Source organism: Colossoma macropomum, unplaced genomic scaffold (genome assembly GCF_904425465.1).
Source record: "Colossoma macropomum unplaced genomic scaffold, Colossoma_macropomum, whole genome shotgun sequence".
NCBI lineage: Eukaryota > Metazoa > Chordata > Actinopteri > Characiformes > Serrasalmidae > Colossoma > Colossoma macropomum.
Window position 1 is genome coordinate 57,905,726 of NW_023494792.1, and position 26,732 is coordinate 57,932,457.

General features: G+C 38.5%; 1 protein-coding gene across 1 annotated transcript; it reads left to right on the plus strand.

The window, feature by feature from the left end:
• Positions 1-849: 849 nt before the first annotated feature.
• On the plus strand, positions 850-19,888 carry tspan33a (tetraspanin 33a). The gene is made up of 8 exons (XM_036577668.1): positions 850-1,176; positions 7,955-8,009; positions 10,690-10,817; positions 11,907-11,981; positions 14,415-14,510; positions 14,637-14,765; positions 17,003-17,164; positions 19,327-19,888. The coding sequence occupies exons 1-8, from the start codon at positions 1,081-1,083 to the stop codon at positions 19,426-19,428; spliced, it is 843 nt and encodes a 280-aa protein (XP_036433561.1). The 5' UTR covers positions 850-1,080; the 3' UTR covers positions 19,429-19,888.
• The last annotated feature ends 6,844 nt before the right edge of the window (positions 19,889-26,732 follow it).

The following is a 26,732-nucleotide window of genomic DNA, read 5'->3' on the forward strand; positions in this document are numbered from 1 at the left end:
ACTAATCAGAATTTTTCACAGTGGTGGTGATAGGAACCAGACGTCCACCGGTAAAAGCTCCCTCACAGAAAGCTATTACATGAAAAGCTGTGATGTCTGAGACACTGTTTATGTCTGAAATGTATATTTAAAATCAGTACTTGGTATCTTAATGCAAAAAAGTTGGTTTATTTTTCAGATTTTCCACTATTTTGCCATCATAAACATTACATATAAAACACAGAAGACATGTAGGTTCACTGTGGTTGTGGATAGTAAATAAAATGTCTATATTTGTGTTGTAGATACCTCGACTCCTGGTTCCTATCACCACCACTGTAAAGGAGTCTGTAAATTTAACATAATGTAATATCATTTCATATCAAATCACTCTGAATGGGCCTCATTCACCACCAACTTCCTAAGCTTTCTCTTAAATTTGTTCTCAAAAAGATCCTCTGAAAAGACTGTCCGATTCTTGATGTGTTTCTAAACCACAGGATTATTCTTTTCTCACCTAAGAACAAATCCCAAATAAGGCAAAACACTGATAAATGTCACAAATCTTCATAAAAACTGTAAGTGGGTTTTAAGAATAAAGAACGGTTGGTATGAGGCCCCATGACTTTTATACTTCAGCCACTGTGTGCAGGAATTTTGAAAAGTCGGTGGCGTTGCCCTTTAAACAGTAGCTTCAGTAGTTTAGACTGCTGGAATGTAGTGTGGACTGAACAAAAGTGGACCTGGGGAGTCCAATCAGAGGCTGAAGATGCTGCGTTTAGTCCCAAATGACCAGAAGAGCAGGAACGCCCAGTTTCACCCACAGCTCGACCTCACCCGGCAGGAAACGCCTCTCCTATTTCACCAGCGTTTGAGGGAGGAAGCACCGACCTGAGCTGAGCGCGCGGCGCACTTCGGGTCCCCCATGTAAAATGCATAGCTCCAGGGGAGGGCGAGCCAGCGCGCGCGTTACTGGAGCGGATGAACGAGTGGGATGAGGAGGCTGGAGACCCACAGGCTCACGCTCGCGCTTGACTTTGATAGAAGACTCTTCACCTGAAGAAAGAAAGTAAAGTAAACACAGACAGACCCCCTTCAGTCATGGGGAGGAGAGGAGCAGCGCAGAGCGGCGACGAGTTCAGCTTCGTCAGCCCGGTTGTGAAGTACCTGCTCTTCTTCTTCAACATGATCTTCTGGGTGAGTGGAAGCAGCAGAGTCCAGTGGTGTGATTGTGCACAGAGTGCTGTGAGGGGTTTGTAGCAGCACACACACACACACACACACACACACACACACACACTGAGGTCTGGTTTAAAGATTGAGCTTTTCCTCGTGCTCTTTGGATAATGATTAATTTCCAGAGCAGAAGCTGGTGGCAGGTTTTAACATGCAGTGGACATTTGGCATCACTTGCTCAATCCTGATGAGGTCAGAAAAGCTGTTAGGCAGCTTGTTTTAAAGGGCCCATATCCTGCATTTTTACTGTGTTTTATAAGGCCTACTGAGAGTTTATGTTCCAGAAACAGTGCATTGTCTGTCAGAGAGACAGTCTCTCTTTATCCCTTTGAACTTGTTTGTTACTGTGCCTTTAAGACTCCTACATGTAAATGAGCTGTGCTCTGGTTGGCTGCCCTGCATTGAGCCTTATTCAAAACGTGGTAAGCTGATAATACTCCTAAAAAACTTCATTGTGAGTGGGCGTGGGTGAACTGCTGTATAGGTGGACATGTGAATGTGCTGGTTTTTGTGACATCACAAAAACAAGAAATTCAAAACAGGATGTTTTTATGGCTTAGTTTTTGTATGTGGGCTGAGGGGTGAATGATATGTTTTGACTTTCACAATCTTTAGAAACCACACTAAACACTTTTAATAATAAAATAAACAAATAAATCAATAAATAAACATGGACAATTAGTTTCCATTAATTTAGCCAAGTTAGGTCCTCTTACAGTTACATTACTCATATTTTAAAATAACAATGTATGTTATGTAGTTCTGTTACTGTTGTTTATCAGGTCTGCATGCATGCTATGCTGTTTTCTTGTTTTAAAGGGCCCATATCATATACAACTGAACTTTCTTCACTTTTTAGAAAAAAAAAAGTTTGATATTCTATGTAAACATCTCAAAATTTTACATATTATTCACTCTGTAGTCCATGCAGTCCACATATGGAAACTGAGCTGCCTGTTTTGAACTCATTGTGTCTGTGATGTCACAAAAAACAACATTATGTACATAAAAGCAGTTCAGCCCCGCCCATTCATGCTGAAGTTATAAGTACCATTTCTGCCTGTACTGCTTTTTGAATGTGGCACAATGCAGGGCAATCAGAACAGATCTCATTTGCATGTATCAGTCTTAAAGACACAGTAACTGTTTACCTCTAAAGGGTGAGAAGAGATCGTTAAATTGTTTAATCAACAGAGAAGTATGACTGTTTTTGGTACATAAATACACACAAATGTAAGTAAGTGGACATGAGGGAGGAAAATGAAGTATAGGAAAAATGTAGGCTATGGGCCCTTTAACAGGTCTACAACTCTTATTTACTGACAGTGTTTGTCCAGGAAAGACTTTCATGGGGACGAAACGCTGAGAGCAAACAAGACTCAAAAGATGAATCGATCCTCCTCTAGGCCAGTTTGGATAGTCTGGTTAAGACACATGTAGTACAGTGTGTGTGCAGTCATGTGCCTGCATGTTATGTAGGTATTTCTAAATTGCAGTGATTGCAGACATCAGCCAGGCCTACCAACTGCAGACCTACGTGTTATTGAGTCAGCTACGCTGCCAAAGGACAGGTATCATGGAATGTGGACTATTTTCTGTGACTGATAACAAGAGCCTTACACTACTCTGCAAAGGCCCCATCTGAGTATTTGTCATTCGAGATGGATTCAGCTGGATCTGAAGCCGGTACACAACACTATGTGTGGTGCGCCATAAGATCAAGTTTATCTCGTTAGAATCGTAATGAACTTACACAGGGATTGAAGAACAAAACCCCTTTTCTTTTTCGCTGTTGATTCTGCCAGTCTGCTTTTACAACCTTTTCTGAACTTGTTGCTGTTGCTAAGCAGCAAGTCTCATTTATTCATATGCTGATAGTGCATTGCTGGGTTTTTTGGGGGGGAAAGTGGGCCCCATGCAGCCTTCTCTTTTCATTCTGTACTTCACAAATGAAGAGTCCAAATGAATCAGTGAGAGAATTTGATACCCGTGTTGTAAAGAAAACAGCCAGACCTGGATAAAAATGCATTTGTATGTTTATTACATGTTTGTTTGCTATAATTACTCTTATCATAGAACAAGCCATCAGGCTTTCATACTCATTGTGGGCACCCTTAAAAGAGAAAACCTCTGGGAGTGAAAAATTATTCGTCAATTCAGTGTTAGTGCTTTGTACGTGGTTTTGCAATAACACGAATGCCTAAGAAGATTTCACGCTGAATTCTACAAGAACAGACTTGCTACTGTAGCCAAATATTTGTACTCATTCAGTTAAGTTTACAGGTTTGATCATCAGAGTACTAAGGTACTACTAATATACTAAGACACATAGCAAATGAGACTGAAGGAGAGAAAGAAGTGTGGATCTCCCGTGTGATATTAATTCAGTTCTCCAAGATGGCTAAAAAAGTTGAGACTAACTTGTAATGTAATGTAGTTGTGCATTATATGGCCAAAAGTATGTGGACACCCCTCCTAACTCTTGAGTTCACGTGTTTTAGCCACACCCGTTACTTACAAGCGTATAAAATCAAGCACATAGCCATTGCAGTAGAATGGGTCGTACTGAAGAGCTCAGTGACTTTAAATGTGGCACTGCCATAAGGTTTGCCACAAGCCGGTTCATGACATTTCTGCCCTGCTAGATCTGCCCTGGCAACTGTCAGTGCTATTATTGTGAAATGGAAGTGTCTGGAAGCAGCAGCAGCTCAGCCACAAAGTGGTAGACCACACAGACTCACAGAGCAAAGCCAGGGTGCTCAAATGCAAAGCATGTAAAAATCACCCATCACTCACTACAGAGTTCCAAACCACCTCTAGAAGCAACATCAGTACAAGAACTGCACATTGAGAGCTTCATGAAATGAGTTTCCATGGCTGGGCAGCTGCACAAAGGCCTAAGATTACTATGTACAATGCTAAGTGTCGGCTGGGATGGTGTAAAGTACCATCACTGGACTCTGGAGCATGGAAACGTTCTCTAGAGTGATGAATCACACTTCACTATCTGGTGGATGTCAGGAGAACACTACCCACCTGAATGCATAGTGCCAACAGTAAAGTTTGGTGGAGGATGGATAATGGGCCGGGTTTGGGCCCCTTGTTCCAGTGAAGGGTGATGTTAATGCTGCAGCACACAAACACATTTTACACAATTATATGCTTACAACTTTGTGGCAGCAGTTTGGGGAAGACCCTGTCCTGTTCCAGCATGACTGAGCCCCTGTGCACAAAGCAAGCTTCATAAAAACGTGGTTTGAGTCCTGACCTCAACCCCACTGAACACCTTTGAGATGAACTTGAATGTCGATTGTGAGCCAGGCCCTTACAAATGCTCTTTTTTGTCTGAATGAGACCAAATTCCCACAGATGCACTCCGAAATCTTGTGGAACGCCTTCCCAGAAGAGTGGAGGCTGTTATAGCTGCAAAGGGAAGCAACTGCAAAATAATGCCCATGGTTTTGGAATGGGATGTCAAATAAGCTCATATAGGTGTGATGATCGGGTGTCCACATACTTTTGGCCTACATAGTATATAGGCACCTGAGCAATGGAGCAAGGTGAGCATGGTGACCCACGCTGTTAATAAAGGCCCACTTTTTATTCATTTATTCACAGTTATATTTTTCATATAATTTTATCAACATCCCATTAAAACAATACTCTGACTTGAGAAGGAAATCAGTGAAAATGCTTCACATTTTGCTGCAACATTTAAGCAGAAACAAGGCACAACACAACACGGAAGAGTACACTTATTTGGAAGTTAATTCCCGACAGCTAGAGGAGAAAAATATGGCCTTATTTTCTTGAGATTCTGACTGATAATGTTAAAAGTACAAGTTACTTTCTTGGGATTTTAACTGATTATGATGAAATATTGGCTTCATTTCTCAAGTTTATGACTGTTATGTTATAATAATTGCTTTTTATCTCAAAATTATGACTGATTATGTTGAAATAATGGCTTGTTTTCTTGGGATTTGGTCTGTTATGTCAAAATAATTGTTTATAATCTCAAAACTATGACTGATTATGTCAAAATAATGGCTTGTTTTCTTGGGATTTGGTCTGTTATGTCAAAATAATTGCTTATAATCTCAAAACTATGACTCATTATTTCAAAATAATGTCTTATTTGCAGCAGGACTTCCACAATGTTAAAGTCAATAAATGCAGCCCTGGTCTTAATACATCATTACACCCCTATATCAATAAACACATGCATGTATGAATGATTATAGCTGACTAATATTTAATAGTTACATGTTTTAGCGTCTGATAATAATTCTACAAACCCAAATAAGTCCTTTACTTTCACTCAAAAGCAGGTGCCCATGTAGTGCTATGTAGCCTTTTGGAAACAGGGCAAGTCTAAACTTGTATAAACCTACTGGACAAACACTCAGGAATTTTCCCTCCTGATTTTTTTCTGATCTCGAGGGCAGAAGAAGGAAAAACACATCTGAAATGACAATGAAACAAGATTCAGAGACCTGAAGAAACGACCCAGACGCACAAACGTGTGCACAATGACGCAAGTGGAAATGTAAACAGAAAATTATTGCAATTATGTTATTGCAGAATATTCCAATTATAGTGAGTTACAGCATACTGAAACTAAAACATTTGGATGGCAGGGATCTAAACAGCCAGCGTACAGATGTAAATGAGTGAAATGACTGTAAGAGGTCGAAATACCAGTACATGCAGCGTCTTGTGCTTGATCGAGATCTCATTCACTCTGTTTTCTCCGAAATAAAAGCCAAAGTAATCTGATAGCTGAGTTAGGGAGGAATGACTGTAAGTGCTACTTTGTGTCAAAGGACTTGGACATTTTATAGGATAAATTGAAACATGAATGCCTCCAGGTCACTGCTGTAACCCCTGATACAGCAGTTTTCAAATGAATAAAGTGACTTTTCTATAATTTGTCCACAACCGCTACCTGCTTCATTAAGGGGTCACTTCAAAATCAAGTCAGTGGTGTTGACAACAGCGTTCCCTCTGCTTAAACACACCCCTCTGACTTATCTAGCCTGTTTCTCAGTGCTTTATGTGTTCAAATATTCTGTGTTCCTCCTCATGCATTTCAAAGGGATATGTAAACCAAGTCATTTAGCGTGGTTTGATCTGCAATGGTTCATTGTTGAAAAACTTAGCACAGTCAACAGTGGTGGTGATAGGAACCAGACGTCTGAAGCATTCAGTGCCTCTAAAAGCTGCATTATAGAAAGTTATTACTGGAAATAGTTGTGGATATGCTGCCCTATGTATGAGACATTGTTATAATTTATGTTTAAAATCCATTCTTATAGCATTCATTGTAGTTGTTATAAGGCAAAGTAGTGTCCCCCCTCCAAAAAAAAAAAATTAAGATTAATTATTATTTGACCATCATCAACATTACATATAAGACACGTGTAGGTTCACTGGTAGTTTTGGATGGTAAATAAAATGGCTATATTTGAAGACATGGCGACCCCTGGACAAGAATTACTTCCTCATGAAGAAAACTTGACTGTGAGACACTTTTACGTGAATATGAATTATGCAGAAATTTTAAAATCAGTGGGATTCCCCTTTAACTCTCCTGCTACTGTCAACCTTTCTACAAAATATACTGCTTTCAGTTCAGCACGGTTCCAGCACAGTTTAGCCATTGAATGGTGATGGTATTACCTGTGTATTTGGAACTGTAGAGCTCACATAAATAATGTCCTGTGCGAGTCCTGCCACTCCTTGGAAAGCTATGAATACACTACTGATTATCTTGTGCAATTTCCTGTTATTCACTCCAATTCATGTTTGTGCACATAAGCTTTGTCCGAATTCTGTACCATGTATACAGTTAGAGTTAAAAAAAGGGATGTTTAAAATTTGAATTTTGCTGGACACTGAGACAAAAATGTTATTGTTTATTCTTTTGTCAGGTATAAGTTTTGATCATGCCTGTGCAAATCAGTTAAAATGTCTGTAAAATATGTATTTTCATCTTTAAAAGGATGAAGTGATATTCTGTGCATATACAGTGCAAAACATGGTAAATAAATATGTTCATTGATATTGTTTTAGTAAAATGAACACATTTATAGGTCTTAAAAAAAAATGTCATTTTTTATATGAACATTTACAGTAAATCACAAGGCGCTGAGTTACTTTTTCAGCTGTTATTTAAAAAAACAGGAGATTACTGTATTTTAATTACAGCTGATTACTGTAAATGTGCATGAATGCAGCTACATCACAGTGATCTCATGGTGCAGGTGTGATACAGTTACTGTTATTTACTGTTAACGGGTTAGTAAATTACTGTGAAAGTTATGCAACTAGTGGCCAGTAATTTACTGGAATTTTACAGTAAAAGCTTTCACAGTGCACCCTGTACTTCCTGTATGAGCTTTCATATACTGACCATTTCCACATTAATAAAACAACACAGTTATTCCCAAAAGTGGCTAAACTGAAGGAGAACAGTGGTGTAATATATTTTATTCATGTGAAAATGATGTAGACAGTTCACGTCAATTCAATGCATTATGTTTTGTTAGTGTATGGATGGCAGTGCATGCCGAGTAGTGCATGCTACTGTAAATGTTGACATTATATTTGCATACTGCAAACATTTTTTATCTCACCTGTTCTAAACGCAGACTAATACAGTACTGCACAGGAAGTGCAAGCCCAGTCTCAGTCTGCACCATCTGACTAATGTCTGCCTCTCTGTGTTCCATAACAGATGATCTCAATGGTGCTGATGTCCATCGGTGTGTACGCCAGGGTGATTAAACATGGTGAGCTGATCTGATGAGCTCTGAGCCACGAGCAAGTCTTTACACTGACCAGTATACAGTGAACAGATTATTCAGAAGTATTCAACTTCCAGATGTTAATACTGCAAAAAAATGTTCTTGTGCAAACTGTACCTGAAGTCATTATGAAAGATGCTGCCATTGATTGGTAAGATTTAGGTAGCAGTCATAGTGAAGGTGAAGGAGCTTCTTAAAGTTCTCAGGGACAGCATTATTAAACAGCTCTCGAATGGAAAAACCTGCAGAGCTCTAGTAAAGACAGTAAACATCTCGTCAGTACAACTGGTTCAATAATATGCGGGTGGAAAGAACTAATCGTCCCCAGACGCAGGATTTCACGACACGCTCTCAGACTAATGATGAGGAAGGTAAGAGAGAAGCCAACAGTCACTTGGAAAGAGTTGCAGGACGACGATACGAGGCTTCCTCTCTGCAAACAGTACTGGGGCATAACACTTAATGGAAACGTGACTAAACATGGAGAAGCAGCATTTAGCTACTATGCTGCTCTTAATCCATTTAAGTTGACAGAGAGCATTAGAAGACCCCCGACACTGGACGCTTTAAATCCGAGCTCAAAACGTTCCTATCTGAGCAAATTTCAGCTCAGTTTAAACTCAGTTAGCGTTTCTAGACCTTTCTCCTCTGTGAATTTTAAATTTTTAATTAGGCTTTTAATTATCATAATTTCATTTCTAATTTGATTTTTAATTTAATAGTTCTCTCTTTCAAATCTAGAATCTGTCCTAATTATGTTTTGATCATGTTTTAATTTCTATTCTCTTTTTTTATTCACTTTTTAAAATTGACTCTATATTTTATATTTGTAAAGCACTGTGAATGACAGCAGTGTATGAAAGGTGCTATATAAATAAACTTGTCTTGCCGTAGATGATAGGGGATGTATCATAACATTTAAAGGAGAATTTAATCTTGTCAGCCAAGCAACTGAGTCTGGGGAGAAGACTAACATTTCAACAAGACAACATCCCCAAATACACGGGCAAAATAACTCAAAGACTGGTTTCTGAAAAGGAAGCTGGCCTACCCATATGGAAAACAAATATGGGCATGTATTTTTCTATATTTGTAATACATTTCAAATACATTGCAATCCATGCTGAAATACATTCCATACTCTAACATGTATTTCAGAATATATTGCCATATTACATATATTTAATATAAAATACGAATAGGTTAGGGAGAAAGTTAGTCCTGAGCTCAGATATTGCTAGAAACAAAAGCCCATGTTGATACCTAGAGAAAATAATTAAACACAGCATAGTGCAATACATTTCTATACATTTTATTTCAATACATTTCTATACATTTTATTTAAATACATTTCAATGCATTTTATTTCAATGCATTTCAATACATTTTATTTCAATACATTTCAATACATTTTATTTCAGTACATTTCAATACAGTTCATTTCAAAACAGCCAGAATCTTTGTCTAGTGCACTTTACTGTTTGGATAGCTTCTGGAATGAATTTGTATTCCAGTATCTTAATTTTAAATATCAGCAAATGAACCTTTAACATGACAGAAGCCAGTGTTGTAGGTATTGATTCACTGTAAAAAATGCAGTTTGATGATTTGATATGCTGTTAATTTGAAATACATTTTGTTTGTGGTTAATGCAACATACAGTGCAAAACACACATACAAAAAAAATATAATAGTAAATACAAATAAATGCATGTTAAAAATATATGCAACAAATATTTCTGCCCATTTTCATACATTAACAAGTTATATTTCATAAATACATTTGGAGTAAAACATTTAAGATGTATTTTGACATATGTATTTAACAAGTAATTTTTATGGCCATTTTTAATACATTGTGAAAACATATTTGATAAATACATTTGAAATATATATTTTTCATATGGGTGGCCAGTCTCCTGAATTGAATCCCATTGAAAACCTATAGAGGATTTTGAAATTGAAGAACACTCATAACCTTGGGGAATTAAAGACAGTTCTAAAAGGAAAACTGAACAAAGGATGTCTCGAAGCTGAAAAGGCCCACAACGGCTTTGCAACGAAGTACTAATATTACTAATTTGTGGTGTCTGAATACTTTTTTCCCCTAACAACAACATATCTTTGTTTATTCTTATGAATGCGGGCGTATAGGTTTATATTTTAAGTACAAAGTCAAAAGACACTATATATATATATATATGTGTGTGTGTGTGTGTGTGTGTGTGTGTGTGTATATATATATACACACATAATATTATGCCTTAGATGTTATTTCCATTGTATGCAGTGAAATCACCAGTCTGAAATTGATTATTTATTTATTACTTAAGTTATTAATTTAGAGTAGTTAATGTATAAAATATGAAGCAACAACAGCTTTAATTCCCTGAAGTGTCAGAAACAAATTTTGCACTTTTGTTATAAGCAATTACTCCCACAGAGGAAAAGATGTATTCATATTTGTACTCAGTTTCAGTTTCTAACAGTTTTGCATTTTTCCATCATCCTGCTGTGGTTGTTTTCATGTTTGTTCATTTCCTACATTACAATATGTTTCCTGTCATAATATCAAACCACCACAAAAAATAGCCAAGTGTCAAACCACAGCTAGTACTGACCTCAGCCTCTCTTTATTTTCCATGTCCCCCTGTCCGGTATGCAGAGACAGCTATGGCCTGTTTGACGGTGGACCCCTCCATCCTGCTGATGGTTGTTGGAGTTCTCATGTTCTTCATCACTTTCTGTGGCTGCGTGGGCTCTCTCAGAGAAAACATCTGCCTTCTGCAGACGGTCAGTTTTAGCTCTTAAGAAAACACTCAACCTTCAAGATCGAAAGCGTAAGAGCAGAACTAACTGATAATCAGTATGGGGCTTTTTGTCTCATTGGTTCTCACAGAATGCTTCATTTTAACCCCTGTGTGTGTTACTCAGTGGTCTGGTGACCCACCGCATTATTGTTTTTTTAATCAATACAGCCATAACAATTTATGTAAAAATACCAGATGTTTAAAATATCACAAGTATCCAGCGTAGGGTTCTCCTTTAGCAGCTGTAGCCAGTCAGCAGCCTGTCCATGTTGTCCACCCTCACACACACACACACACACATATACAAACACATATACACACAGACACACACACACTAACAGCAGGCCATGTTGGAGGAGAACAGAGTGAAGGACACAGCACCTCCACACTTTTACTCCCCATGGGTTCACCCAACACCACACGTGTAATATAAATGTGTGGGGGGTGAACAGAGTGAAGATACTGAAAATGGGTTATTTTATATGTTCTTCACAGAAAATGAGCAAAGGACGAGAATCTGAGGTTAAATAATAATAAATCACTTCATTTTTTTCTTCTGGTAAACACTGAAAATGGGTCCCACAGACCCCCCCACACCACACAAGGGTTAATCCAGAGTGTGGCACCTATTAAGGAGATTTTACCATGGGTTCACGCTGCCTGCACTCTCAGAAAAAAGGTATGAAACTGTCACTGGGGCAGTATCTCTCTTGTCACTGGGGTGGTACGCTCAAGGCTGCATCTCAGTATCTTTAGTCAGGGAACATAACTGAACCATAATCCACTGAAATGATATTGTCTAAGCTGTACTGACTCCACACACCCCGTCTCGTCTCCAGGGTTTTTATTTTATTGTTCTGTTTTAAAACATTCGGTTATGAAAAAAACAAATATGAACTTTTCACCTGGAAAAACTTATTTAAGCTTTACAACTGGACCTTAAAACCACTGTTTTACATTGTTAGTACCTTGATGAACAAAAAATGTACCTGCACAGCAGCTTTATTTCTAACAATGATGGGCTAATTAAAGGAAGGTGATGCATCTTGTCTCTGTTTGTCTTTCTCCTCAGTTCTGCATCTTCTTGACGATCATCTTTCTGCTGCAGTTGGTTGCTGGAGTTTTGGGCTTTGTGTTCTCAGACAAGGTAAAAACGACGTGCTTCTAAAAAAAGTCACTGGAACATGCAGCTCTAAAGCTTAAGGATTTCTATTTCATCACTTTCGAATGCATTTGAAGTGTTTACCGCTATGTATACAGTCATGAGCAAAAGTTTGGGCACCCCTGGTCAAATGACATGTTTTGTTAATTTTCTAAGTGAAAATAAGTCAACACATCCTCTACAGCCCATGTGTCAAACACAAGTCAGGCCCGTGACAAAGTCATATTCAGCCTGCGAAATTATTTTAATTTTCTTTTCTTAGTAGCCCGTTTCACCCTGAGATGCACTACAGTCCCCAGCATGCACTGCAACATAGTGTGCGTTCTAACCCCCCAGCAGCAATCTCTGGGCCAGCGGTTACACAAAAACAAAAGATGCTTGGTGTCCAGTTCAAGCAAATAGGCTGCTTATTTTTATTTAGAATTATTTTTGAATAAGTATTCAGTGCCTATTTTGCTGTTGCAGTTTTGGCGTATTTTGAATAAACAATGGCCCGTTCGGGTCAAAATGTTAAGTAAAAATGAAATAAACACAGCTGGCCCACAGATCTGCTGGGATTTTTTTAATATGGCCCTTTTAATGGTAGTGTTTGACAGCCCTGCTCTACAGAGAACACACTTCTGCACATTTAAATGCTCAATTACTGTTTATCTGCTAAATTTGACATATTGGGAAAGGTAAAACATAAAATGTGACCTGTGCAAAGGTTATAGAACATTACATACATACATATATATATATATATATATATATATATATATATATATATATATATATATATATATATATATATAATATATATATATATATATATATATATATATATATATATATATATATATGTGTGTGTGTGTGTGTGTGTTAAATTGCGAGTAATTTGAAGTTATGCACGAAAATGTACAAAAAAAGCCATATTTAAGTGTGTTCCCTGTAGTGGCTATATTAACGTATTTTCATGTAGAATATCAACAAAACATGTAATTTGATGTTTTCATATGACTGTATATGATCAAATTCAAGCTGCAGTGTTTGAAGAGGAAAACAGTTTGGCTCAGTTAATCCCCTCAAACAAACATAACAGCTTAAGCTGAAACAGTGCTCCCCCTGCTGCCTGTGACAGTTTACTGTAACTCCACAACCACAACACTGTGGAGTACGCTCCTAAAAAGGTGCTTCAAGGGTTCTTTAGTGAAGAAAATGCATCTATATAGAACCATGAACACTCAAAGAACCTTTCACATGATTAAAGGGTTCTTTGCATGGTGAAATAGTTCTGCATATTGATGCAGAATGTGCTGTAGATGGTTCTATATAGAACATTTTTTGAGTTCTATATAGCACCAACTGTTATGATGTCAAGCTTGTAACAACAGGAGAACCTTTTTTGGCGCTATATTGAAAAAATTGTGCTTCAAGGGCTCTTTAGTAAAGAACATGGTTCTATATAGAACCATGAACATTCAAAGAACCCTTTGCATGTTTAAAGGGTTCTTTGCATCATAAAAGGGTTCTTCATATTCATGGAAAATGTGCATGAATGTGCTATAGAATCCTTTTTTGAAGAGGGTTCTATATAGATCTGCAGAACCAGGATTGGGCACTCCTAGTATAGACTATGCTAGGAGTGCCCAAAAAGGCACCCAAAAAGGTTCTTCTATTGTTACAAGCTTGCCACCATTACAGTAAAAAAACCTTTTGGGTGCTATATAGAACCATTTTCAAAAAGGTTCTATATAGCACCACATTCTCCATCGGTCTGAAGAACAATTTCATGATGCAAAAGATTATTTAATCATGCAAAGGCTTCTTTGAGTGTTCATGGTTCTATATAGAGCCATTTTCTTCACTAAAGAACCCTTGAAGCACCATCTTATTTAAGAGTGCAGTGGTGACCAACCCTCATCCTGGAGATCAACCTTCCTGCATAGTCTATACTAGGAGTGCCCAATCCTGGTTCTGCAGATCTACCTCCCTGTAGAGTTCAGATCCAACACACCTGGCTCTAATGCTCACCTGCCCCTGAAGGCCTTCATTACCTGGATCAGGCATGTTCGATTAGGGCTGGAACTAAACTGTGCAGGGTGGTAGATCTCCAGGACCAGGAATGGGCACCCCTGGTCTACACCCAAGCACAATCTGCCACACCTGTTCCAGCTAATTAGCTTCTTCAGAACCCCTTGATTGGCTAGAACAGATGTTTTAGTGTTAGGGAAACAGGGAGTAGCATGTTAGATGCAGATTGGGACTAAACTCTGCAGGAAAGTAGATCTGCTGACCACTGCTACAAATATCCATTTAGTCTGTCTTTATTTCAGTGTGCTTCTTATTTTTTAACTGAGTCAAAACATAATGGAAGACAGTACAGATCAATCTGTCCAATGCAGATCAGCCTTCTCAGTTCAGTGCTCTGCCTTGCAGGTTCGCCATAAAGTGACAGAAATGATTAACAACGCAATCGAGCATTACAGAGATGACCTGGACCTGCAAAACCTCATTGACTATGGACAAAAAGAGGTCGAGACCGCATCTCACTGCTTCCTCCGTTCTTTTTTCTCTGTTTGGCTTTAGTCACTTTCTTTACATTGTTCATCTGTAGCGATTGCAGTGAGGACATTCTCCTGTCTTGTTATTTGTGATTAGTTTGCCTGCTGTGGTGGCATGTCTTACAAGGACTGGTCAACGAACGTATATTTTAACTGCACTGAGGACAACCCGAGCAGAGAGCGCTGTTCCGTGCCCTTCTCCTGCTGTCTGATCTCTAAAGAGGAGGTGAGCAGAACATGAATCTTTTTGGCCTAGATAGTCTCCAAGATTGATACCCCAGGGTAATGTCTTGAGATGGAGCCCCTGTATACGGTATAATGGGGAGGGGAGCCTTACCTGAACTGTGTTGTGCACAAAAGCCTAAACTACATCCTAAGCACATTGTCACTGCAGCATAGAGGATTTAGATGTGAGTGAAGAAAGTATTAACCCTTGTGTGGTGTTCAGGTCTGTGGGACCCATTTTCAATGTTTACCAAAAGAAAAAATGATGCGATTTATTATTTCAACCTCAGATTCTTGGTCTTTGCTCATTTTCAGTGAAGAACATATAAAATAACCCATTTTCAGTGTTTTCACTCTGTTCACCCCCCACACATTTATATTACACGTGTGGTGTTGGGTGAACCCACGGGGAGTAAAAGTGTGGAGGTGCTGTGTCCTTCACTCTGTTCTCCTCCTACATGGCCTGCTGTTAGTGTGTGTGTGTCTGTGTGTGTATGTGTTTGTATATGTGTGTGTGTCTGTGTGTGAGAGTGTGGACAACATGGACAGGCTGCTGACTGGCTACAGCTGCTAAAGGAGAACCCTACGCTGGACACTTGATATTTTAAACATCTGGTATTTTTATATGAATTGTTATGGCTGTATTGATTTAATAAAACAATAATGTGGTGGGTCCACCAGACCACTGAATAACACACACATCAACAACACACAAGGGTTAATAAAGTTAAATATATTACTCATTAGAATTTATTGGAATCAAAAAGCAATGGATATGCTCATTATAACATTTCAGAATGGCCGTATGTAATTTTTTTTTCATATACAATTATATGTCAATATATCTATTTCTGATGGTTTATCTGGTATACTGACTAAGTCGTCCAAAGATGTCTGTAAACTTGGTGTATTTCACTGAAATATGAAATATGCGATGCTACGGATATACAGTGTTATGCAAAAGTCAGAGACCTCCCTCGATTTTTACAATTTTAAGGGCAAAAACAGCCATTAAGCATGAGTTATTAATTTTTCCAGAGATATAAGGAGATCTGATATAAAATAATCCAGATAAACAGCACTTAAAGCTTTCCTCTTTGAGAGAGAGGAGAAAATCAAGCTGCTCCAGATCTGAAAACATCCACAGGTGTTTCTGTCCATCCTTCCACTGTGAGAAGACGACTCAGCGCTGTGGGTCTGAAAGGATGTGTAGCTGTCAAGAAGAACCTCACTGAGAAAAGGAGATGGACACATCAAACAAAGAAGCTGAACAATGGACTGACCACCCCAGAGTCCAGACCTCAACACCACTGAATGTGTTTGATTATTTGGATCGTGAGAAGCAAAACCAACTTCTAAGACTGAACTTTGGAGGTGTGGAAAAATATCCCTGCAGATTTCAGAATTCTGAAAGTGAGTCTCCTGAAAAGAATGAAAGCTGTAATAAAGGCAAAGAGTGGACACACTAAATACTGAAACATCTATATTGACTGATTGATATTTAGTTGTTGGAACAAAACCTCTCCCAAATGGTAACTTTCCAAGAGAAGGAAAAAACCTTATTCATTTTCAATGTAAGTCAATGGAACCAGACTTTTCCAAGTAATTTCTGGCCATTTCTTTTGGTCCATTCATCATGACATTTATACACAACATAAAGGGCAACATGCATTTTCAAATTATTTCAAAAGCTGAAAAATGCCAAAAACTGAGATACAAGGTTTTGTCCTGACAGCAGTGATATATTTATGCTTTTTTGTGACCCTGAAAAATGAATAACTTGTAATAAATGACTGTTTTGACTGGAAAAGGGTTTCTGACTTTTGCCCAAAACTATATATTCCTTTTTAAACATTACACACTTAAAAATTAAAGTTCCTAAATGGTTCTTGTCTTGGACATCGGTTCTTATGAAACTGATTAATTAAAACTTTTCCATGTGCAGGCTCTTTAAACTCTAAAAAAGTTCTTCATCTCATTTACGAAAATGGTTCTTTGAAGAACCGTCCATTGAAAGGACACTCTCAAAAATAAAAGCCTGCACATAAAAGGGTTTTTTAGGGAACCGATGTCCAAGACAAGAACCATTAAAGAGTGTAAACAGTGCAGCACAGTTTAAACACTACTATGTGTAAGTACTGCACAGTCATATGTATATTGCGAAGATATGGCAGATGATCTGGTGTTGAGGAATGATCGTGATGTCTTCACCTCCCTTTACTCTCTTTCCCGCCACAGAGAGTTATAAACACCATGTGTGGGCACATGATGCAGGACTTAGATCACGCTAAAGCCAGTGGCTTCATCCACACCAGCGGCTGCATTGACAAGCTGGTCAACTGGATCCACAGCAACCTGTTTCTGCTGGGGGGTATAGCACTGGGCCTGGCCATCCCTCAGGTATGACTCTGCAAGTGGTCGAAAATGATGGTACAGATGAATGTGCAGCAAAAATGACAGACATTTATTAAACCATGTAACATTTGTGTCATAGGAAACGACCAAGAAAGGCAGGTTTTGAATGTACCTGAATCCTTATGGACTTCATAATACACACACACACGCATACACACATTTTCTAAGTTGCTTATCCTCCTGGGTGAACTTCATAATAGTTTAAATCAATTATTACAAATATGAAAATTATTAGTCATATGCAGAAGTTTGGGCACCCCTGGTCAAATTTGTTTTGTACTTTCTGAGTGAAAGTAAATGAACTTCTACAGGAAACGCACCTCTGCACATTTTAATGCATGGTTACTGATTACATATTGGAAAAAATAAAACATATAGAATAGAATAGAAATAGAAATAGAACGTGTGTTCTCTGTAGAAAATGTGTCAACTTATCTTCACTAGAAAATCAACCACGCAAGTCATTCAAACATTTGCATAAGACTGTATATAACAGCCAAAGTGTTTCCATTTGGACTCGTCCTCAGTGAAGAGCTGCTTTATGTAAGACTCATTTGGAGGAGATGTGAGCTTTTCTGGAACATCTGCAGACAAATAAAATATAATCTACTTACAGGGAGAGAGAGGGAGAGAGAGTGACAGAGAGAGAGAGAGTGACAGAGAGAGGTAGAGAGTGAGAGAGAGAGAGAGAGTGTGAGAGAGGGAGAGAGAGTGAGACAAAGGGAAGGTGGGAGAGTGAGAGAAAGAGGGTGGAAGAGAGAGAGGTGTGGCAGAGAGAGTGACAGAGAGGGAAAGAGAGTGAGACAAAGAGAGGGTGGGAGAGTGAGAGAGAGAGGTGGGGAGAGAGAGAGACAGAGAGAGTGTGACAGAGAGGGAGAGAGAGTGAGAGAGACAGAGAGTGTGACAGAGAGAGAGAGAGAGAGAGAGAGAGAGTGAAAGAGAGAGAGAGTGAGACAGAGAGGGTGGGAGAGTGAGACAGAGAGAGTGTGACAGGGAGGAAGAGAGAGTGTGACAGAGAGAGGGAGAGAGAGTGACAGAGAGGGAAAGAGTGAGACAAAGAGAGGGTGGGAGAGTGAGAGAGAGAGAGGTGGGGGGAGAGACAGACAGAGAGAATGTGACAGAGAGGGAGAGAGAGTGAGAGAGACAGAGAGTGTGACAGAGAGAGGGAGAGAGTGAGAGAGAGAGAGTGTGACAGAGGGAGAGAGTGAGACAAAGAGACGGTGGGAGAGTGAGAGAAAGAAGGTGCAAGAGAGAGAGAGAGTGAAGGAAAGAGAGAGAGAGAGAGAGAGGGGGAGAAAGAGAGACAGAGTGAGAAACAGCGAGTGTGACAGAGAGAGGGAGAGTGAGATAAAGAGAGGGTGGGAGAGAGAGAGAGAGTGACAGAGAGATAGAGGGAGAGAGAAAGAGAGATAGAGAAAGAGGCGGAGTGAAAATGAGAATTACAGACAGAGAGGGTGGGAGGGAGAGAGAGACAGACAGACAGAGAGGGAGTGAGAGAATGAGAGCATATGACAGAGATAGGGAGAGAAAGAGAGAGACAAAGTGAGAGAGGGGAAGAGAAAGAAGGGGAGAGGGTAGAAAGAGAGGACGGGAGAGAGAAAGTAGAAAAGAAAGAAAGAAACCTTTAAACCAAAAGGGAGAAAGTGAAATATACAGAAAGAAAGAAAGAAAGAAAGAAAGAAAAAGTAGAAAGAAAAGTAGATGTTGGCTCAAGAGGACGTTTGATTTAGCCCACCAGAAAGCTGCTCTAACCCCACCCCTTTACTCAGTGAGAGAACAAACATAGTTTTATACTATAAATAACTGATTAAATTCTCATTTTCCTTTTGAAATTTTATTTTTTTGAGTATTTTAGTAACAAAATATTTAATATTTTTATTTTATATTCTGTTTTGTATTATATTTTGCCTGTTGTTTATTTTTGGCCCACTACACACATTGTACTTTGGACCCCAAGACAAAAAGCTTGGGCACCCCTGCTTTAAATCATAGATGCTCATTTTCTGTTTGTATCCATATAAATTATAGGATGTGTTTAAATGAAAAAATCTAATCTTAATTAAACCCCAAGTTACCTAAAAAATTAGAACTGACGCCATGTGACCAGTATTTCAGGCAGAATAACTGAGTGCTCTCTTCTCTCACAGCTGGTGGGGATTCTGCTCTCCCAGGTCCTGATTAACCAGATCCAGGACCAGATTAAACTCCAGGATTACAACATGCAGCACCGCTCAGACCCATGGAGCTGAGCCTGTAGAGCCACTGAAGACTTCTGGAGCAAAGCACAACTATATCTATAGACACAGAGCTGATACCTCATCAACGTCAATCCACTGTGCTGTCAGCTTCAGCTAAATACATATCTCCAAAATGGTACATTTACTGGATATGAATAAATGGGAGAATTCAACTCATTTTTCAAAATGTCTTCATAGTTCATTTGTTGAGGTGTAAACGAAGTAATTCAGAGTGGTTTGATGTGAAATGGTTCATTGTAGAGAAACAAACCAGCTCAGATGTCTTTACAGTGGTGGTGATAGGAACCAGGGGTTGCAATGTCTAAAAAAAAACATATGCAGCCATTTTATTTACTACCCAAAACCACCAGTCAACCTACATGCAGTGGTGGACGAAGTACACAAATCATCTACTTGAGTTAAAGTAAAGATACCCAAGGTAAAATATTACTCCAGTAAAAGTAGAAGTTCCTCCCTTTAGACCTCCACTTGAGGAAAAGTACAAAAGTATTTGCCTTCAAATGTACTTAAGTATCGAAAGTAAAAGTACTGAAAGATTAATTATGACTTTAATGTCCTATTAACATTTTTGTAACAAGACTCGCTTCATTAACTCATTTTAGGTGAAAATACTCCAGTGTCTCTCTTGGTAAACCAGTCTTTTAATAGAATGTCGTTAATTAGTGACGCTGATGTCTATTAAAATTATCATAAACACAAAACACCGAAGGCAAACAGTGTCCATTAGGTAGAACTGAGTGGCCATGAAATAACATTTTAGAAACAAGCAAAGTTTCAGTTTAAGATTTATTTGCAAGTTTAATAAAAACTTTAAACTCAGATTCACAAATGAGTTTCCTTTACTAAACTGCATCTGTAGGTCTCTGTTCATAAACATAAACTAGCCAAAACAAATTTACTATAAAATGAAAGTGTTTGTATAAATTCAGAAAAGACACGTCAGTCACTGCATATGTGTACATATTTCTATATTGTGGTCTATTTACACAAAGTTAGGTTAGTTCATCATTTATGTTGAATAGACACTCCCAAAATTTTACGCTGCTGCACTGATGTTGAACCGTGTGCTGCACTGGGTCCAACAGGTCAAAACAAGCTCAAAACAAAGTGTGCTGTGTCCTGATTGGTGTTCTTCCTTCACGCTTCTTTCGATTTGATGTTACGTTTTTATACACACATCAACCAAAAGGAACGACAGATTTCTCACAATGTAGTGGAGTAAACAGTGAGATATTTGACTTTGAAATGTAGTGGAGTGAAAGTAAAAAGTCGCCCAAAATGGAAAAACTTCAGTAAAGTACAGATACACAAAAAACTACTGAAGTACGGTAACGAATTACATTTACTTAGTCACTGTCCACCACTGCCTACATGTGCCTTCTGGATGGATGTTTGGTTCCTATCACCATCCTTGTGAACAATTTTGACTCTGTAAGTTTCTCTGGAATGGTGTATTGACATCAAACCACTATGAATGACTTTGTTTACATCGTAATTAACTAATAATGCAGAAATTTTGAAAAAAAATGGTGGAATTCCCCTTTAACTATAAGTGGATGTTAACAGGATAAGTTAACAAAATTTTCAAAGTAATTTTGGTCCATTTCTACTGGTCTTTGTGAATTTTTTAAACATTGTAAAGCACGTCTGGGATTCTCAAACTTGGTGAAAATATGAAAAAAGACAAAAAATGGAGATGCAAGGTTTAGGAAGGATGGGACTCTGACGTAGTCGGGGACATGTAGGCCACTTAAATCATCTTTGGCGCCACTGTTTGGTGAGATAAGTGAGAAACATCTCTCCGTGGTCTAAGACAAATGTTCTTGGCAGGTGAATCACTGTGAGGAATTTAACAGGGATCCTCTTACAGCAGAATAGTGACAATGAGGGCAATGGCATCTTTACAATGGGTGACATCTTTTAAGGGGGAGGCCTGCGTTACTGTAATATGATCTTTCTCCTACAGAAGTGCACTTGAGGACACCTTTTTTAATAATAGACAACACTGGATTTTATGAACCCAGAACAAAAGGGCCTGCTGCTTCAGATTCACTGTACTGGGACGTTCTCTCTACAGAGTTATGTAGTTCCTAAATGTATTTGTATTTAGTACAAACTTACACCCAGTAATTTTTGTACATTTCAGGGATACAGTTTAAGATTTTTGTATAACATGACTGAACAGAGCATTCAAGCACACAAAATATCTTTTACATTTTACAAAATGTCTTTTACTGTGTATTTTCTTTGGTCACACAATTGTGTATAGAATAAATGACCATCATTAAAGGGCCTGTATTGTACTTTTTGTTTACATATATTTTACCCCCCCCCCTTATGATGTTTATGTGATTTTATATACCAAAAAAGTCATAGTTCACCTTAATATACCCATTTTATGGGTGGTGCAGTGGGTAGCGCTGTTGCCTCACAGCAAGAAAGACCAGGGTCCTTTCTGTGTGGAGTTTGCATGTTCTTCCCATGTCTGCGTGGGTTCTCCCTGTGTCCCTGGGTGCTCCATGGTTCCTGCCTTCTGCCCAATGAGAGCTGGGCTCCAGCCCCTCCAGCGACCCAGAAGGATAAGTGGTTTCAGATGATGAATAAATGACCATTTTACAACTTCTCTTTATTGTTTCGCATTAAATAAGCTGTTTTGGTTACTGTGCCTTTAAAACATATGTAAATGACCTCTGATCTCTGATTGGCTGCCCTGTATTGCGCCCCATTCAGAAAGCAGTACGGGCTGAAACACTCCTTATAACGTCACCGTGAGTGGGTGGGGCTAAACTGCTGTAGAGAAGCTGGATATATGTAAATAGGATTTTCATGACATCACCAAAACAGTGACCTTTAAAAAGGCTGTTTTTTCAGGGTGGTTTCCATATAGCGACTGTATGGACTGTGAAAATGAAGATTATGTCTATTTATATACTTCATCAAACTCATTATGTGAGTCCTTTAATAGCACATTATGACTAGAAGACCGATCTGAGAAGTGGAACGGTGCTGGTCAGCTGGTGTACAGACATGCTGGTCTGTGTGCTCCTCATTTACACACTAGCTTTTGGCAATGCACTTCTCACGCTGGGCTTCCCCAACAAAAACACAGGCGCAGTCTACAATAAAAACTCCGCTCAGACACAACATGTTTGGCTTGGCGAGAGAACCACCTGCACTGTTTATCACCGCCTCCGGACACAGCGTCACACAACAACACTGGGCTGTCCATCCCTGCACTTGAACAAGGAACGGATGTCCATGCAAAAGTTGTGTTTATGATATTTAAAAATTCTTTTATTAGGACTGTATGCAAAGGTTTGGGCTCCCCTGGTCACATGACACGTTTTGTTGATTTTCTAAGTGAAAAGAAGTGAACACGCCCCCTACAGAGAACAGACTTCTGCACATTGTAATACACATTTACTGTTTATCTGCTGAATTTAACATATTGTAAAACATAAAATACAGCCTGTGCAAAGTTATGGCACATATAATGGTTTATGTTTTATTTTTTTCCAATATGTTAACCTCACAAAACAGAAACTGTGCACTAAATTTTCAGAAAATACCATATTTAGGTTCACTTGTTCTCTTGAGAAAGTAAGTGAGCAAATTCACAAGTATTCAATATCAATAAATAATACTTGAGTAGTGCACAAATCTCCCAAAAATAATACACAAGTGCAACAGTCAAGTACAATTACTGAGGTATTTCACACTCCTGGTTATCACATTTATGGCATTCGGCAGACGTTCTTATCCAGAGCGACTTACAATTTTGAGCATTTTACACAGGTAGGCAAAGGTAGTGTTGCCCAAGGACTCTTATTGGTATAGTGTAGGGTGTTTACCCAGGCAGGGGATTGAACCCCAGTCTACAGCATAGAAGGCAGAGGTGTTACCCACTAGACTACACCAACCACCATGCTCTCTTTATCAAGCTCAGTGCATGCTTTTAAAAACATTTGAAAACCCATCTGTTTAATTTAGCATTTAATTAAAATTGTCTGTCTCATTGGTATTTACCTTTTTAATTTGATCTGTCATTTCTTATATGGTGTTAAATTAATACTCATAGTTTCTTCTTTTACTGTTAAACCTGCCTGTAAAGCATTTGAAAAAAAGTACTCAATACATAAAGATATTATTATTATTATTATTATTATTATTATTATTATTGTCATCATAGATAGAACTTCAGATAGATAGAACTATGTTGATCCTGAAGGGAAATTGCAGCATTACAGTAGCAAGACATATAATTGCAAGTATAGAAGTATATCTATTTGCATATTTACATAGCATATAAGACAGCTTTGTTGTATTTCCATGAGAGCAGGTATTGCAGTAAATGACATGATGTAGTTACAACACAATGAGTATAAACATAACTAGGTAACAGCAGTGTTTACAGTGTGCAGTGAGTCATTACAGTAGCAGTTATGATACATTGCACAGGAGAGGTGATATAGTGATGTGATGTGGATTATTATTGTTATTATTAGATATTATTATTAATTTGAGTTTGTACAGCTGTTTTAATGCATTATTCATAGGTCACGGTTCCATGTTCTATGTGATATCTAGAGGTTCTACCACCCAGCCTGTAAAAAAATCTAGGGGAAACCAAGCCAGCTCATTAAGACTGTCAAAAATAAATAATTAAACAAACAAAAAAAAAACAGATTAGAGGAATTAATGAAAACTGCTGTGCTCGTATTCAAAGAACCATCAGGGACGTTTTCTTAAAGACAGAAATTCCCCAAATGTACAACACATTAAAAAGGACATTCAAAATACTATTATGTTATGTAGTTTTTTTCTTAATGCAACATGATGATAATGTCACATACTGTAATAACAGATTAGGTAATTGGGTAATTGTCATGACATTACATTTTATATCAGCACCTACATGACCAAGTCACATTGAAACCACCCAGTACATACCTACACAATTCACAGTGCAAAGACAAAAATACTTACATGGAAGATTTTAATAGAAAACTCTCAAGAATAAACAATATAAAAGTAAAGTTCATTTGCCTGAAAACCTTACTGAGCCTAATCTACCAGGCCTACTCCCTCTACATGTGGATGCTGACATCCCACGCTGGCTGAAAGCTAACATGTTTTGCAATGGACAATTCAGGAAATGCATCCCAGGTGTGGATAAGACCGCAGCAGTGATGGACCTGTTTAATAAGAATAGAACAAAAATAGCAGCGCAATATGAGTCTGAAAGCCACTGACTGGCTGAGACTCACGTTGTTGGCTATATTACTGAAACAGAAAAAAAACACACTACATTTTTGTGCTAATAATACATTGTAGTATTGCTCAACATTCATTCCTTAAAGGGGAACTCCACCATTTTTTCAAAGTTTCTGCATAATTCAATCTTCAATCATTCAAGGTGGTTGGATGTGAAATTGTAAAGAAGTAATAGTAATTTCTTTACAGTGGTGTTGATAGGAACCAGGGCTTGTGACATCTGCAGTGCTTAGACAGCCATTCTGTGACCAGTGAACCTACACATCTTCTCAGTTCTGTATGTAGATGGTAAAATGGTAGTGAATCTGAAAAAATAAGTTTTCTTCAGGTGTTGTTTTGCCTTGTAACACCACTCCACCATGACTGTTTTTAAAGAGTATGTCTTAGTCCAAAACTCAGGCAGCATATTTATGTAATATCTTTCTGTGAGGTGCATTAAAAGTCATCTGTAATGCATCCTATATGTAATTTTCTCCTGAAGGCTGCATTTCACATCAAACTGCTCTGAATCGTTTACATTTTTAGTGATTTAATTCTGCAGAAATTTTGAAAAAGTGGTGGAGTTCCCCTTTAAATTCACAGAGAGAGCAGAGGGAGAGAGAGCCGGAGATTGGGGGGGAGGCGGAGGGAGGTGGTGGGCCTCCTGTTCAGGGCTGTATGTGTTTGTGTGTGGTCCTCAGTCTCTCTGACTCATTCTATGGCAGCCATGTTACACAAGCCTTTTAAGGAGGCCCTGTGCTGGGACGACAGCAGTGCAAGCCAACCACAGCCAGACTCAAAATCTCTGCTGCTTGAAATCTAGTACAGTAAACTGAAGGGTTTAATCACATCTCCTGAGAGTTCCTCAAAGTTTCCACCCATCTTGCCAAATTTGATCATGTACGCCCAAGAGCTGACATGAGGGAGCGGAACAGCTTGACGAGAGCAGGATTCTCAGCAACTTGTGAAAAGAGTCAGGCCTGCAGTTCATGTGTTTTGCTTTAAAAATGCAACAATATATATTTTTTAAAAAGCTTCCCTCACTCCTTTTGGAAGCCATAGCAGTAAACCACCTTAACTCAGAGGGAGGAAGTATATTTCCATCATGAACACCCCGGAGGAGTTTCTCATTCAACACTGGCTCGGAGAAAATAAACAAAACAAGACACTCCACTCGGACTTGGCAAACTTGCCTCAGTGCAATGATCCTAGTAAAGCGATATATCAAATGTTTATTTTCAGGGCAGCAAACATCTCTACTGAAAGCCATGTCAGTGTGTAATTAGTGAGCGGGGGAGATCAGATCAGCTCCACAAACAGGCTGAAAAGAATAAGGACCCAGTCCACCACAATGTAAAACTGTTAGTTCTGAAAAGTAGATGTTATAGCAATCCATCATGTATCACTGATTTACGGATAAATATGTTTTCCGTTTTACAAGATCCGAGTAAACAGACCTCTGCAGCACAGTTGTGTGGCCAAATGTGGCCGTAATTAGCTTTAATGACTGATCTGGTATCAGGGCTTAAATCCTAACCATTGGGACTGCCAATTGCAAAAATGATGCGAGGGAAGTGGACAGGAACGACTGGCATGAAGTGACCAAATGTATTCGGAAATAGTTTTTAAACAAAACTTTTAAGGACCAAAAAAATGAAATGCAATATCATTTAAAAATACTAAAAATACCACTGAAATACAATACCTGGGAAAACAACAACAATCAGCTAGCTACTCGTTATTTAGACTAGGCCTAACTGGTATTAATACGATGGTGATTCAAAACATTCACCAAAATACTGCGAAATTGCTTCAAATCAATAAAGTTGCAGCCTAAATGTTTAATATCTTATTTGATGTATTATGTAATATTCTGCAGCACATCATTGCATCCCTCAGCCTCATCAGTTTCCAGAATTCACAATTTTGTATCCTTATTGTGTTTTTGTCCAATATCCAGCATGCATTCCACAAATGTCATGCAACCACTGGGCCCCTCTGCGATAAAGAAAGGCTAAATACAGATGTGATATTCGGCTTAC